General features: G+C 49.7%; 1 protein-coding gene across 1 annotated transcript in view; it reads left to right on the top strand.

Moving 5' to 3' along the window:
- Nucleotides 1-9,162, top strand: part of NCAPD2 (non-SMC condensin I complex subunit D2) — a 38,466-nt gene extending 29,304 nt beyond the window's left edge. The window contains exons 23-31 of the mRNA XM_064155911.1: nt 1,090-1,213; nt 2,076-2,231; nt 2,892-3,069; nt 3,884-3,978; nt 4,850-4,930; nt 7,079-7,262; nt 7,478-7,604; nt 7,968-8,126; nt 9,031-9,162. Of these exons, the coding sequence (XP_064011981.1) occupies nt 1,090-1,213; nt 2,076-2,231; nt 2,892-3,069; nt 3,884-3,978; nt 4,850-4,930; nt 7,079-7,262; nt 7,478-7,604; nt 7,968-8,126; nt 9,031-9,113 (1,187 nt within the window). The 3' untranslated portion in view covers nt 9,114-9,162. The remainder of the gene's footprint in view (nt 1-1,089; nt 1,214-2,075; nt 2,232-2,891; nt 3,070-3,883; nt 3,979-4,849; nt 4,931-7,078; nt 7,263-7,477; nt 7,605-7,967; nt 8,127-9,030) is intronic.
- The last annotated feature ends 7,235 nt before the right edge of the window (nt 9,163-16,397 follow it).

The following is a 16,397-nucleotide window of genomic DNA, read 5'->3' as shown; positions in this document are numbered from 1 at the left end:
AACATGGACAGTGGGTTACTCATCCAGGAGGAGGAAGGCTCACACCTCAAATACTGTGTTCAGTTTGGGGCCCCTCGCCACAAGAAGGACAATGAGATGCTGAGCAGGTCTAGAGAAGGCCAACAAAGCTGCTGAAGGGTCAGCTGAGGGACCTGGGGTTACGTAGTGTAGAGAAAAGGAGGCTGAGGGGAGACCTCATTGCTCTCTACAACTCCCTAAAGGGCTGGACTGAAGTGGGTGTTGTTCTCTTCTCCCAAGTCACTGGTAATAGAAGGTGAGGGGGGTCTTCCAGCTAGGAGCTGTGGTCTCCAGGGTCTCTGACAGTCTTCAGAAGAAGAGCCTTTCTTGAACTGTTTAAACCTTTTCATTCCTTCTCCTTGTGTGGTCACAAGATCACTGTGTTATTTGCCAGGTCCTGGACTGTGTTAATTGGTTTTGTTTGGTTTTGAAGGACACTTCATTAGGTAAGAACAGGTCTATGTAGAGGATTCAGTGGAAAGGATGCAAAGACTAACAAGGGTTAGTTGCAGACAGTAAGGATGTAGTTAGTGCTGAGCTAGCACAAGCTGCCCAAGCTAATTAACATTTGCAAGTGTTTTCCACCACGTCCATGCCTGTAGGTGTTTAAAAGAGAGATGTGCTGAGGGACATGTTTAGCACCATGTAGGTAACATAATGGCTGGGCATGATGATCTTAAAGGTCTTTCCCAACTTTAATGATGCTATGATTCTGTTCCCCATGAGGCTATTTCATAGAATCATTTCAGTTGGAGAAGACATTTTATGATTAAGTCAAACCATTCTCTAACTTGACCAAGCCTAGTGCTAAACCATGTTCCTCAGCACTGCATCTCTGCCTCTCTTAAACACCTCCAGCCATGGGGATTCAACCAGCTCCTGGAAAGCCTGTTCCAGTGCTTGAGATACCTTTCAGTGAAGAAGCTTCCTTCAGAATGACACCGAAACTGCTGTCGGTTTCTCTGTAGCCTTTCTTTACTTTGCCTCTCTAGAGGTGTTTTCCAATGGGGAAACCAAGTCAACCAGTTCCTAAATTGCAGGAGTTTTGAGATCTTTATCCCTGCTCTCTAGAGACCCATCTCTTGTCTGCCTTTGTTCCACTGGTGCTCAAGATCTGCAACAACCCAGGGCTCTACAGCGATCCGTCACTCTTGGCTGCTGCAGCCCTAGCCCTTGGCAAGCTCTGCATGATCAGGTAATGCCCAGCTATGCCAGGCTCCCTTCCTGGTTCTAAAGGACAAACAAACCTTGCAACTCCTTGCAACCCAAAGCCACGTTTGCAGCCAGCAGTGTACAGCCAAGAGTGTGGCCTGTAGCCCAGAAGGCAAATGGCAGCCTGGGCTGCATCAAAAGCAGAATGGCCAGAGATGGAGAGAGATGATTCTGCCTCTCTGCTCTTGGAAGACCTCACCTGGTATGCTGTGTCCAGCTCTGGTGCCATCAACACAGCAAGGGCATGGACCTGATTGAGAACATCCAGGGGAGGTCACCAAGATGATATGGGGCTGCAGCACCTCTGCTAAGAGGACAGGCTGAGAGAGCTGGGGTGGTTCAGCCTGGAGAAGAGAAGGCTCCAGGAAGGAGGGAGCTGGGGTGGTTCAGCCTAGAGAAGAGAAGGCTCCAGGCAGACCTAACAGCAACCTGCCAGTACCTGAAGGGGGCTACAAGGAAGCTGGCAGAGGGACTGTTTGCAAAGGCCTGCAGCGACAGGACGAGGGACAATGGTTTGAAATGAGAGAAGAGCAGATTTAGATCGGATGTGAGGAACAAGTTCTGCACCACGAGGGTGCTGCAACACTGCAACATGTGGCCCAGGGAGTGGTTGTGGCCCCATCCCTGGAGACCTTGAAGGTTAGGCTGGATAAGGCTGTGAGCAAGCTGCTCTAGTGGAGGATGTTGCTGCTGACTGCAGGGGTGTTGGACTGGATGACCTTTGGAGATCACTTCCAACCCAAACCATTGTGTGATTCTGTTGTTTGGTTCTTTATTTCCTGTCTCCTTGCTCTGAGGTGAGATTTTGGCACCTGTGCCTTCTTTTTTGTGTGCTGTCTCATCAGCTCTGAGTTCTGTGACTTCCACTTGTGCCTGCTGTTCACTATGATGGAGAAGTCAACACTGCCTAGCGTGAGGTCCAACCTCATTATTGCAGCAGGAGATCTGGCCATCCGTTTCCCCAACCTGGTGGAGCCTTGGACATCACATCTCTATGCCAGGTAGTGCTGATAGAGGACAGGTGATGAGAGCTCTGTGGAAGTATGACGCAGGAAACCAAATTTGAAGGTGTCAGTGGCAGGGAGATGACAGACCTGGGGTGTGGGATAGGCTGTCATGGGTATCAGTAACTTAGAGATACTCAGTTGGGCACACTGAGGTCCTGGAGAAGGTCCAGAGACGGGTAGTGAAGCTGGTGAGGGGTCTGGTGAGGTGTAGCTGGGGGAACTAGGGTTGCTTAATGTGGAGAAGAGAAGGCTGAGGAGAGACCTCATTGTTCCCTACAGCTACCTTACAATAAATATTGCCATGAGGTGTATCTGAAGGTAGCTGTAGAGAGCAATGAAGTCTCCCCTCCTTTCAAAGACATTGGAGTGAGGTGAGGCTTGGTCTCTTCCTATCTCTTGTTACCAAGGAGAAGAGGAAATGGCCTCAAGTGGCAACAGGGAAGTTTTAGTTTGGTCTAAAGGGGTTCTCAAACACTGGCACCCAGGGAGTTGGTTGAATCTCCACTCCTAGAGGCATTTAAAGACGTGAACATGTAGTTGCTTGGCACCAACCTTGGCCAAGCTGGAGAATGGTTGGGTTCAGTTACCATAAAGGCCTTTTCCAACAGAAAGGAACTCCATGATTCCATGACTCTAACTGCTTGCTTGTGTCAGGCTGCGGGACCCCTGCCCCAACGTGAGGCAGACAGCTGGGCTGGTGATGACTCACCTCATCCTCAAAGACATGGTCAAGGTGAAGGGCCAAGTGAGCGAGATGGCTGCTCTGCTTCTAGACCCAGAGGAGGAGATCATGGGAATGGCTCAGAGCTTCTTCAGTGAACTCTCCAGTAAGGCAAGTTGGTGCTGGGGAACCTTAGTTCACAGCAGCAGGGAAGGGCTGGTGGAGGCTTGGTCAAGGAGAAGGTGCATTAGCTGTGCGGAGCAGCTGTCTGTCCCTGTGTGTCATCTAAATGATGGTAGACAAGAAAGCTGAGCAACACAAGTTTTGTTTCAACCCCATTGTTGCTGAATTTGACCTTTCAAAGTTGCTCTTAGCTGTGTGACATTGAGACACTTAAGCAGTAAAGAGTCATAGCCCCAGCAGATAATAACAGCAGAAGCACCACCCCTTGTACACTGTTCATTCAATGTGAAGGGTGTGCTAGGCCCTTCAGAGTCTGAGATGTATTGAGAAGCTGCAGTGACACTGAGGCTTTACTGTCTTGCTCTGTTCAGAGCAGAGCTAGCCACCTGCCTGCACCATCTCCGCAGTGTCCATGCCACAACCATGTAAAGCAGTGAGAAGGGAACCTGGACCTGAGCCCTTTTGGGCAAGATGGGAGGCAGTTCCTTGAGCTAAACTGCAGCAGAAGGTTCCTTTATCAGAAGCAGGGTATTTTGTTGGGTTGTGACAAGGTTTGAAGCAAAGAAAACCTACTGAAGTCTGTCAAAGAGCAGAGCTGTTGCAAACCAAGGGCTGCAGTTGTTGGTTGGTGTCCTGCATTCCTCTTCCCTTTATCTTCAGATAGCTCTAAACAAAAAGCTGAATTCAGGTAGCAGATGTGCAGTGGGGAGAAAGGGCTTCATTTGAAGTGGGCTGCTGATCTGGCTTGACTTGAGCTGTCCTTCATGACTGTGTCTCATGTGGAACCTTGCATTCTGCACAGGACAATGCCATCTACAACCTGCTCCCAGACATCATCAGTCGCCTCTCGGACCCCAGCTGTGGCACAGAGGAGAAGGCCTTCCACACCATCATGAGGTATCTGAGGCTAAAGGAAGAGAGTTGGGTGTAATGCAAGGGAAGATCAAGAGAGGTGATTCTGCCACTTTGCTCTGGTGAGACTTCACCTGGAGTTCTTCACCCCACTCTGGGGCCCCCAACATAGGAAGGACATGGACCTGATGGAGCAGGTCCAGAAGAGGACCTGTAGGGGGCTACAAGAAGGCTGCAGAGAGATTGTTTGCAAAGGCCTGCAGGGACAGGACGAGGTACAATGGTTTGAAATGAGGGGAGAGCAGATTCAGATTGGATGTTAGGAACATGTTCTGCACCATGAGGGTGCTGCAACACTGCAACAGGTTGCCTAGGATGTAGTTGAGGCCCCATGAATTGAGATATTCAAGGTCAGGCTTGACAGGTTGGACTGGATGATCTTTGGAGCTCTCTGCCAACCCCTAACACACTCTGATCCCAGATGTGATACCAGACTGCCAGCACAGCTTGGGAACTGAGGAGTTTTCTGGATGTGTTCTATGCTCTTAAAGTAGATCAGAAAACAGCGTTCCATGTTTGTGAGCATCCCCCCTGCCAGTAGGTGTTGCCCTTAGCACTGCAGCCTGCAGGGTTCCTGCTCTCGCTGGACTCCTTAGTGTGATCCCAGGCAGTGCTGTTATTGGAAGGTGCAGTTTTCACTGTGTCACAGCAGCTGTCCCCTCAACAGGGACTATGATTACTCTTTGAAACTGATGCTTGCAGCTTCTCCTGATCCAAGCCTGACACACAGAGAGCGGTCTTGGTTTTCTGGAGGCCCACCAACCTGACTGCTGGATAGGATAGCTGATAGCACCCCGTGGTGTAGGCAGGAGTGGGGGTTCCTTCTGGGCTCTGAGCTTTCCACGCTTCCTTGCAGACATATCTTCTCCTACATCACCAAAGACAAACAGACCGAGAGCCTGGTGGAGAAGCTGTGCCAGCGGTTCCGGATTGCCAGGTGGGTTTGGACTTCTCATCTTCCTGACAGACAAAGCTGCTTGTCAGCAATGGTGAGAAGAAAGCAGCTGGTATATGGTAGGTCTAGGAGGTTCCTACCGTATTCTTCATGTGACAGATGGTAACACAAGCTGGATGAGGTCCTTCTGCTTTTCCTCAATGTTCCTCCTGAAAATACATGAATAAAAAGATAAAAATTAAGGCTTCTGGCCTCAAGTTGCACTAGAGGAGGCTGAATGTTAGAAGAAACTTCTTGACTGAAAAGTTTCTCAAACACTGGAACAGGCTGCTCAGGAAGGTGGTTGAATCCCCATCCTCAGAGGTGTATAAAAGAGGCAGAGATGTGGTCCTGAGGGACATGGTTTAGCACCAGCCTTGGCGTAAAGTTAGAGAATGGTTGGACTTGATGACCTTGGAGGTCTTTCCCAACTCTGATTTTGTGGTTATTACAGACTGACCCCTCTGCCTTTCCTCCTTTCTTAGGGAAAAGACATCTTAGGTCTGCATTATAGCTGAGCAAGGAGACTAATCCCACATGCAGGTTTTATGCATCCTTGTGCTGTTTCTCCACAGGCAGTGATGTGAAATGAGAGGAGAACAGACTTGGATTGGATGTTAGGAGCAAGTTCTGCACCATGAGGGTGCTGCAACACTGCAACAGGTTGCTCAGGGAGGGAGTTGAGGCCCCATCCCTGGAGATATTTGAGGTCAGGCTGGACAAGGCCGTGAGTGAACTGATCTAGTGGATGATGTCCCTGCTGACTGCAGAGGGGTTGGATGTTTGGAAGTCCCTCCCAACCTAAACCATTTTATGATTCTTGTTTTCTGGGGCTTGGGGTTTTGTTGCTCATTTCCCCTGCTCAAGCTGTAACTTCACTGACCCAGACATAAACCTCTGCTGTCTTTGTTTTTGGGGAAAAAAGAAAGAAAAGAATGTATCTCCCTCTCTGGCATGAACCGAAAGCAATAACTTCATTTTACCTTCCATTGCCTTCTGTTCAAGGCCAGGTTGGATGAGGGCTTGAGCAACCTGTTCTAGTGGGAGGGGGGCAGGGGGTTGGAACTGGACAATCTTCAAGGTTCCTTCCAACCCAAACCATTCTGTGATTCCTGTAGTTTTCCTTTGCTATCTTTCTGGCTCTGTTCTTAGGGTTTAAGCTGTGTCTGCTTATCTTGGCCATTCCCACGCAGTGCCTGGGCATGTACCCAGCTCAGATGCCTCAGGGAGTTGTGTATTCCCCAGAAATATTTGGATTTTGTTTCCTGAGCTGGAGTGGAGAGTGGCCCTTCTCTCTGAAACTGCCTCCTGGGAACAATGGTGAGCTCTTTGCAGAGCATATATGAAGAAGTTGAAGAAGTGTCTGGTGTGAGCCATGTCCAACCTTGGCTAAAATCACAGAATGGTAGAGATGGAAGGGACCTTGGAAGCTAATCCAGTCCAACGTGCTCCTCTCTGTGCCACAAAGATGAGCAGAACGCCAGCAGTAATGCCAGAGCAAGACTTTCCTACCAGCCTAAACCAGGAGCTTATCAGATCAGATTTTGCAGCCACCATCATCTTCTGTAGCAGTTCTGGAACTTCAGACGCAGCAAAATGCCAAGAGTCCAGATGTGGAGACACCTGTGTGTGTTTCAGCTTTGTTTTCCCTCTGATCCAGCAGCTATTCCTTCAGTTTATATCTTCATGAAAATGACCTTTATGCAACTGTCCAGGAAATGGGGAACAAAAATCAGAGCTGCTGCTTGAGGCTGTTCCAAACACACAGAAATGAGCAGCCAGGGTTTTTTATTTCCTCAGCTGAAACAGGACCCCGTAAGAGGATCCTCACTCGGAGTGCTTTATTGTTTTTGTGTTTGTTTGGTTCTTGTAGCCAGCAGTAACTTCTGCCACTTTTTAATCTAGTGGCTGTGTTCTTTAACAGGGAAGCCTTCAGTTCTGTTTCAGGCAGACCCTAAGGCAATGTCTTTTGATGGCACCTAGTGAGCATTCCATGGCATTCTGTCACTGACTTGCCACAGAACAACCTGAGGAGCCTCAGAAGCACCTGCAGCGATGTTTTGTGCTGGTGTGTTGCAGCTGTAGGTAGGATGTGCTCAGCCTTACACAGCCCTGTCCGTGAGAGCCAATGGCTTTCTCTGTCTCTCCCAGAACTGAACGCCAGTATCAGGACCTGGCCTTCTGCCTTACTCTGCTTCCCCTCTCGGAACGAGGCCTTCGCAAGCTGCACGACAACTTTGACTGCTTTGCAGACAAGCTCCAAGACCCAACTGTCTACAGCTGTTTCCAAAAAGTGCTGGGTGGATTCCTCAGAGGCAGCAAACCTGAGATTAAAGTAAGTATGTGGACAGGTGACAATGACTGCCCTTTCCACACACTGACTGGCAGCCCTGCTTTCCTCCAGTTCAAGCAGCCTCCTTCTCACCCCTAACCGTTTACCAATTGTGTGATGGCAGTTGATAACAATTCTGCTCGAGATGGAATACTGCTCCCTCCTCACCATCTCTCTTTTCCTTCTTTTTTCCTCTCACTGTGCTACATCTCCATCAGGCTTTGGCTGAAGAGCTGCAGCAGAAGATGTTTGTCTCCCATAACCAAGGGTTGGATTCAGAAGAGCCATGCCAGGAAGGTAGCAGAACACCAATGCCACAGCCAGCCAAGCAGAAACGAGTGGCAAGTATGTTCCTTTGGGAGCCTGCACCCTTGCACCTGACCCTGATTTGGAATTAGAGGAGAGATTTAGCTTGGATGTTAGGAACAAGTTCTGCACCATAAGGGTGCTGCAACACTGCAACAGGTTGCCCAGGGAGGTAGTTGAGGCCCTATCCCTGGAGATATTGAAGGTCAGGCTGGACAAGGCTGTGAGCAAGCTGGATGATGTCTCTGCTGACTGCAGGGGGCTTGGACTGGATGACCTTTGGAGGTCCCTTCCAGCCCAAACCATTCTCTGATCCTGCAGTCCAGCAGAGAGCCCTAGGGACTCTCCTCACCTTTATAGGCAGCCTGGCTGCAACCTCTCTGTCTTTGTTTTGTTTGGCAGATTCACGCCGCCAGCCCCTGAGCCCTGCCAACAGGGATGAAGATTTTGTTACACCCCCAACTCGCCGCCTCCGCAACCAGAAGAGTACCAAAAAGCACCTGCCACGTAAAAAAGCTCTTATTGCCTTCTCCAGTGATGAGGAGAACAGCTCTGAGGATGGTAAGGCACTGCATAGTATGCTCAAAGAGAAAATCACAGAATGTTGGAGGTTGGAAGGCACCTTTCAAGGTCATTGAGTCCAACCCTCTGCCAGAGCAGTAACACCTAGGCAGGTGAAACAGGGACACATCCAGGGGGATTTGGAATGTGGAATGTTTCCAGAGAAGACTCCATAACCTCTCTGGGCAGCCTGCTCCAGGGCTCTGCCACCTTCACAGTGAAAAACTTCCTCCTTCTGTTCCCATGGAACCCCCTCTGTTCCAGCTTGCACCCACTGCCCCTTGTCCTGTCATTGTACATACCTGAGCAGAGCCTGGCTCTGTCCTCCTGACACTGCCCTGCACATCTTGATAACCATGACTGAGGTCACCCCTCAGGCTGCTCTGTTCAGGGAACCCCAGCTCCCTCAGCCTGTCCACAGCAGGGAGATGTTCCTCTGCCTTCAACAACTTTGTGGCTCTGTGCTGGACTCTGAAGCAGTTCCCTAAGGTCCTTCTTGAACTGAGTGGCCCAGAACTGGACACAGTATTCCACATGTGGCCTCACCTGGGCAGAGCAGAGGGGCAGGAAACCTCTCTTGACTTACCTCAGCCCTTCTAATCCACCCCAGGATGCGCTTGTCCTTCTTGGCCACCAGGGCACATTGCTGGCTTATGGGCATCCTTCTGTCCACCAGGACTCCCAGGTCCCTTTTTCCTAGAGCTGCTCTCCAACAAGTCAGTCCCTAAGCTCTGCTGGTCCATGGGGAAGGCTCATAGTGGGAAGATAATAGGTTTGGCCCAACAGGGACATGATTTGGCAATGGGCAGCAGGTGTGCAGGGCTCAGAGCACTGCCTAGGCTGGATGTCACTCTCTATTCCAGGCACTGCAGTGCTCGTTCTTAACATACTTTGCTTTCTTCAGAGCTGTTGGCAGAACTAAGACCAGAAGAAACTCCCACCAAAACGACTCCCATCACCAGATCTTCAGCCCGCAGGCAGCGCTGAGGGAACATCTGCCGCTGTCCTCCCCTAAAAATAAAGCTCTTCTACTGCAGCAGGCACCTTCTCCTGTCTGAGCTGTGCCGTGACCTGTCAGTGCTTGAAACGAGGACCAGATGGGAGCTACACCCCAGAAGAAAGCAAATCAGAGCATCACAGTATGTTTGGGGTGGAAGGAACCTTTCAAGGTCATCCACTCGCACCCCTTTGCAGCTGGCAGGAACCTCTGCAATTGGAGCAGGACCTTCAGAGCCACAAACTACCTGACCTGGAATGTTTCTAGGGTTGGGACATCTACCAGCTCTCTGGGCAACCTGGGCCAGGGTCTTGCCACACTCAGCGGGAAAAAAATCTATTCCACTCTCAAGTCTAAATCTCCTTTTTTTAGCCTCAGCCCAGCACCCCTTGTCCTGTCACTACAGGTCTTGCTCTAAGTCTGGCCCCAGCTTTCTTACAGACCCCTTCTGAGTAGTGGAAGGCCACAAGAAGTTCTCCCCCAAGTCTTCTCTCTAGGCTGAACAACCTCAACTCTGTCAGCTTGGCCTCACCATGGAAGTGTTCCACCTCTCCACTCGTGTTTGTGGCCTGCTCTGGACCTTGCATTCTGGACACAATATGACAGGAATAATGGGAGGAAAAAAGTCCCCTTCCTAAAGGTGTGTGAATGGCTCCAGCCTGGCATTCCCATGCACAAATTTCTCCTCTGCTAGGAGAAAGTTGGGTTGTGCAATCTAGAAAACACAAATCCCACTTTTCTGTCCCAGGGCAGCACAGCTTGACTCTAGAACCTCTTACACTAAAGATGTGCCCCCAGGGGAAGGTCCCAATCAGATCTTTTGGTATCTCCACCAATAAAGGCTGTGATGGATGTAGCTGCTGCAGATGAAAATAAATACCTCTGGAAGAAAGTCACTCCAGGAGCTATGCTAACTGCTGAGCACAGCCTGCTCCTCCCCTCCTGCACATAGGTGTAAGGCTTGCCCATTTCTCTTGGCACGGGCCCAAAAGGAGTTTGCTGGGTTGAGACTCTTTTATCTTTGACTCTTTCCTGAAGGATCATGCCCTGCAAAGCCCAGCAGAGCTATGAGCCTAAGTTACCTCAAAGTGGTGAGGGTTTGGGGGATAGGAGAGGCAGGAAGGCTGACTGGGCTGGCACTTCAGCTTTTTCCATCCAGCACTACCACATCCTCTTGGGCAGGTCCTGACACCCCTTGGCCATGTGATCATGAGGTGCCCTCCATGTGAATTTGTTAAATCACATAAACAACCTTTAACCTGCTGTCCCAAAGGCATGTTGGCCTTTGGCCCAGAGCTGTTAGTGCAGGTTTATTTGCTCTTACCTGGCAGCTGCCTACAGAGCAGGCACAGATCTAGCTGGGCACGCATCAGAAAGGTCTTCCTGCCTTGGAATGGCTTCGGTTTGAATGGACCTTGGAGATCACAGAATGTCAGGGCTTGGAAGGGACCTCCAAAGATCATCCAGTCCAACCCATCCTGCCAGAGCAGCATCACCTAGGGCAGGTTGCACAGTATTGCATCCAAGTAGCCTTAGAATATCCCCAGAGAAGGAGACTCCACAACCTCCCTGGGCAGCCTGTTCCAGGGCTCTGCCACCCTCACAGTGAAAAAAATTTCCCTCACGTTTACATGGAACTTCTATGCCTCAACCTGCACCCCTTGGGCATCACCGAGCAGAGCCTGGCCCCATCCTCCTGGCACTCACCCTTTGCACCTTTATAAACAAATGAGGTCACCCCTCAGGCTGCTCTGCTCCCAGCTCAAAAGCCCCAACTTCCTCAGTCTGTCCTCAGCAGGGAGATGTTCCACTGCCTTCAGCACCTTTGTGACTCTGTGCTGGACTTTGTCAAGCGGTTCCCTGAGGTCCTTCTTGAACTGAACAGCCCAAAACTGGACACAGTATTCCAGATGTGGCCTCACCAGAGCAAAGTAGAGGGGCAGGAGAACCTCTCTTGACCTACTCACCACAGCATTTCTAACACACCCTGGGATGCCCTTGGCCTTCATGGCCACAAGGGCACATTGCTGGTACATGGTCACTCTTCCATCCACTAGGACTTTCAGGTTCCTTTCCCCAGAGTGCCTCTCCAGCAAGTCTGTCCCCAGCCTATACTGGTCCATGAGGTTGTTCTTCCCCAGGCTCAAGACTACACTTGGCTTTACTAAATTTCATTGCATTTCTTCCTGCCCAACTCTCCAGCCTAAATCTTGTAGAGATCATCTACTCCAACCTCCCTGCCATGGGCAGGGACACCTCCCACTAGAACAGGTTGCTCAAGGCCTCATCCAGCCTGGCCTTCAACACCTCCAGGCAGGGGGCATCCACAACCTCCCTGGGTAACCTGTTCCAGTGTCTCACCACCCTCACTGCAAAGAATTTCTTCCTAGTGTCCAGTCTCAATATGACCTCCTTAACCTTCAATCTATTCTCTCTTGTCCCATCACTACAAGCCCTTGTCAGAAGTCCCTTCCCAGCTCTGCTGTAGCCCCTTTCAGGTACTGGAAGCCTGCTCTGAGGTCTCCTGTGATGGTTTGGGAGTTACCTGCTCCCCACACTTATGAAATCACTCAGACTAGACTCAGCTGGCTAAGAAATGAAGCTTTGTATTAACAGCTTAGCACAATATACAAGCAGATATTTACAATGTGTCACAAATATATACAGAACTATACGAGTCAAAAGGTAATACAGAAACACAACAGCCCTCCCAGAAACCAGAGTCCCCAGGAGGGGCTCCCAACTACCCTTCCACCCTTTTACCTTGTCCTAAAGTATGCCTCACATGCAAGGTGAGTTTGGAGGATCAGCAAGGGGGGTTAGAAGCAGAATTAGTTGGGTTACACAGCCAAAGCCCAGAGAGAAAAGCACGACACAGTCTCTCTTATCTGTTTGTGTCCTTGTTTTTTTAATACATCTCAGCAAGCCTATGAGTGAAGTAGATGTCATCACTGTTTTCACAGCCTATAATCTGATTTTTCTCACTAAAATATTCCAATTGGCCTCAAACCAGCACAATCCACCCTTGTCTATTTCACTCAGAGTTTTGCTGAGAACTCTCTAAAACAATATTTACAGTAATGAATATCACTCTGAATTTAAGCTCTCTTAGCTAAGGTTAGACTTCTCTGTGGAATACACTGAATTTCACCATTCTCCTGCATTACCCAGTAGGTGTGACCAGGACCTTCAGCAGACACCACTCCATGGACAGGTTTCCCTTCGCCTGAAGGATAAAATACCCAAACAGTTTCCTCTAACAGATTCTTTTCATGTACAACAGGAACTTTATCACCATCCACTTTGTGTACCAAATCTGAACCCCTATTATTTACCAACCAATGAGTGCCATTATCTGACTCGATTCTCTCTGGAGTTCCATGTCTCCACAAGATCTGTCTCTCCAAGCCGAGAATGGTGTTACGTGCAGTAGCATGTGGAACTGGATAGGTTTCCAGCCATCCAGTGCTGGCTTCTACCATCGTCAGCACATACTGCTTGCCAGAACGAGATCAAGGTAAAGTGATGTAGCCAATCTGCCAGGCTTCACCATACTTGTACTTTGACCATCTCTCTCCATACCATAAGGGCTTTATTCACTTAGCCTGCTTAATAGCAGCACAAATGTCACAGTCATGGATGACTTGGGTGATAGCGTCCATGGACAAGTCAATTGGCCTACTGCCTGCCCATCAGTAGGTTGCATCTCTGCCTTGATGTCCAGACGAATCATGGGCCCACCGAGCTAGGAACAGATCACCTCGGTGTTTCCAGTCAAGGTTCAAGATCAGAGTTTGTATCAACTTGAGAAATCTTAGCAGCTTGATCTGCCTGCCTGGTTGTATTGGTGCTCCTCAGTGGCTCTGCTCTTAGGCATGTGTGTGTAGCCAAAGCTCTTTGGGGTTAGCTACCATCCATGAGTCGGTGTAGAGGTAAAGGATAGGCAAATTTTCACGTTCAGCCACATCAAGAGCAAGTTGAACAGCTTTTACCTCAGCAAACTGACTGGATTCACCTTCTCATCTCTTGTTTCAGTAACTCTCCTGGTAGGACTCCAGACTGCTGACTTCCATCTTTGCTTGTTCTCAACAAGACAACAGGAACCATCTGTGAACAAAGCATAGTTCTTTTCCTGATCAGAGAGATCACCATAGGGAGGAGCTTCCTCAGCACGAGTTATTTTCTCCTCTGGAGGTTTGGTACAGTCTGTGCCTTCCGGCCAGTTGGTGATCACCTCCACCAGACCAGGGCAATCAAGATTACCCATTCGTGCTTGTTGGGTTATCAAAGCCATCCATTTAGACCAGGTTGCAGCTGTGGCATGATGTGGCGATGAACCTTTGCCTGTGAACGTCCAGTTTAGAACTGGCAATTTAGGAGCTAAAAGCAATTGTGACTCAGTTCCAATCACTTCGGAAGCTGCTTTCACTCCTTCATAGGCTGCTAGCGTTTCTTTGTTGGGGTGTAATTTGGCTCCAAACCTCTGTAGCTATGACCCCAGAAACCAAGTGGACGACCACGTGTCTCATTTGGAGCTCTCTGCCAAAGGCTCCAAGTTGGACATTGTCACTGGCAGCCATGTACAGAATGTTCTTAGTGTCCGGACCAGATCTCACAGGTCCCAAGCCCACTGCATGGACTACTTCTCGCTTGATCTGATCAAAGGCTGCTTACTGTTCAGGTCCCCACTCGAAATTGTTTCTCTTATGAGTCACATCGTGCAGAGGTTTGACAATCTGACTGAAACCAGGAATGTGTAGTCTACAAAATCCCACCGCACCCAAGAAAGAGAGAGTGTCCTTTTTATTGGTGGGAACTGCCATGGTAGAGACTTTGTTGGTCGCATGCTGTGAAATGTGGTGGCGCCCATCCTGCCACCGCACTCCCAGAAACTGAATTTCTCTGGCAGGTCCTTTGACCTTGTCTCTCTTAATGGCAAAACCTGCTTGCAACAGAATGTCAATGATTTTGTTACCTTTCTCAAAGACTTCCTCAGCAGTTTGGCCCCACACAATGATGTCATTGATGAAATGTTTGTGCTCTGGAGCTTTACCTTTCCCCAGTGCATTGTGGATCACTGAGTGACAGATGTGTTGTGTTGCAAATGGTTGAACTGGAACTAGATTCTTCTCCAAGTGAAGGCAAACTGAGGCCTGCACTCCTTTGCTGTGGGAATAGAGAAGAAAGCATTAGCAATGTGTATGGTTCCATACCATTTGGTCTGCTTCGATTCCAGCTCGTACTGGAGTTCCAGCATGTCTGGCACAGCTGCGCTCATGGGTGGAGTCACCTTATTGAGGGCACAAAAATCAACTGTCAGCCTCCAGTCTCCATTAGGTTTGTGCACAGGCCAGATAGGACTGTTGAAAGGTGAATGAGCTTTCTCAATGACAGCCTGACTCTCCAGTTGACGAATCAGCTGATGAATGGGCAAGCCTATGAGTGAAGTAGACATCATCACTGTTTTTCTTTTCACAACCTATAATCTGTTTTTTCTCACTAAAAAAATCCAATTAGCATCAAACCACCACAGTCTCCCTAAAGCCTTCTCTTCTCTAGGCTGAACGGCCCTGACTCTGTCTGCCCCATAAGGGAAGTTCTCCAGCTCTCTGATCATCTTGGTGGCCTCTTCTGAACCCTCTCCAGCAGCTCCATGTCCCTCTTATGCTGGAGACACCAGAACTGGAGGCAGTGCTGCAGGTAGGGTCTCAGCAGAGCAGAGGGGCTGAACCCCTCCCTGTGCTGCTGCTCTCCCTGCTTTGGATGCAGCCCAGCACACAGCTGCCTTCTGAGCTGCCAGTGACCATTGCTGGTGCCTGGTGAGTTTGTCACCAACTGACATCCCCAAGCCCTTCTCCTCAAGGCTGCTCTTGAGCTACTCCTTGGCCAGCCTGGATCTGTGCTTGGGATTGCCCTGATTCAGGTACAGGAACTTGCACTTGGCCTTGTTGAACTTGATGGGACTTAGGCCCCCTGGGTGTCCCTCTGAATGGATCGCTTCCCTCCAGAGTGCCAACCACACCACATAGCTCAGTCTCATCTGTGTTCTACCCAGGCTCCAGGCTTCCCAAGTCCATGCAGCTAAGTTGTCTGTACAACATGGTTTAAAAACAGCAGTCAGGGAGATATGAGTAGGTGGGTGCAGGAAGCAAGGTGGCCACAAACCTCTAAGCACTGGTTTCCCTTCAGGACCTACTTTTCCTTCAAGAGAGCCACACAGCTGCCCTTTTGGAAAGCAAAGTGGGTTTGGCAGTCGATGGCAGGACTCACACTGTGACTCCTTCACCACTTTGCAGTCTGTTTCTTGCTCTTTCCTAGTCAAGTGGGAGTAGAAGATGAGCAGGACTTCCTGTTGGTCCTTTTCTGTAAGCTGTGCAGGTGGAGCCTCTCCTGGCTCTGAGGGAATTTGCAATCCTGCATCCTGGATAAGGAAAGGCCTGCAGAAAGATGAAGCAAAAAGCAAGCCAGGTTTGGAAGCTATGCTGTGGTTCCTGTCCTGCTTCTCACAAGCAGCTATTTCAGTGGCTGCCATGGTGCCCAGGAAGTGCTACAGAAGGAGTAGTCCCATTCCCTCCCTTCTGAGACAGGGAGACTGCTGAATGCCAAGATGAGTGGTGTTCCCTTTCTCTGAGGGGCTTCTGACCACAGTGGGTTCCAAACATCTACATGTGCTACCACCAGAATGATGTGAATGACATTTGTGCTTCTGGAGGCTGTGGCAACCGCTCATGGTTGAAGGGCAGAATGGTTGAAGGGCCCTCTAAAGCTCTGGTTCAACATCCCTGCCAGATGACCTACAGTGAATCACACAGCAACACATCCAGGTGGGGTTTGAAAGTCTGCAGAGACAGAGACTTCACAACCTCTCCAGGCAGCCTGCTCACATCCTGCCACCCTCAAAGGGAAGAATTTTCCCCTTAAGTTCACATGGAAGCTCCTGGGTTCCAGTTTGTGTCCACTGCCCCTTGTCCTGTCACTGGACACCACTGAGAAAAGTCTGGCTCCCAGAACTGGACACAATATTCCAGATGAAGTCTCACCAGGGCAGACTAGAGGGGGAACCTCTCTTGCCCATCAGCCCTTTCCATCACCACAAGCAAGACAGGTTCCCCAAGGTGTACTTCAACCAGTTCCTACTCCTCCCACTCTCTTCCCTTTATAACCAGCTTTCATAAGGCTGATTGTGATTCAGCAGGAGAGCACTTTTCTGGTGGGCTTACAGGGTCTAGAGTCGGTGCTGAACATCAGAGGGGGAAGGGAATTTACAGAGAAAA

The sequence above is a fragment of the Pogoniulus pusillus genome, chromosome 15 (genome assembly GCF_015220805.1).
Source record: "Pogoniulus pusillus isolate bPogPus1 chromosome 15, bPogPus1.pri, whole genome shotgun sequence".
Lineage (NCBI taxonomy): Eukaryota > Metazoa > Chordata > Aves > Piciformes > Lybiidae > Pogoniulus > Pogoniulus pusillus.
Note: the sequence above shows the minus strand (reverse complement) of the source record. Positions and strands in the feature narration are given on the sequence as shown.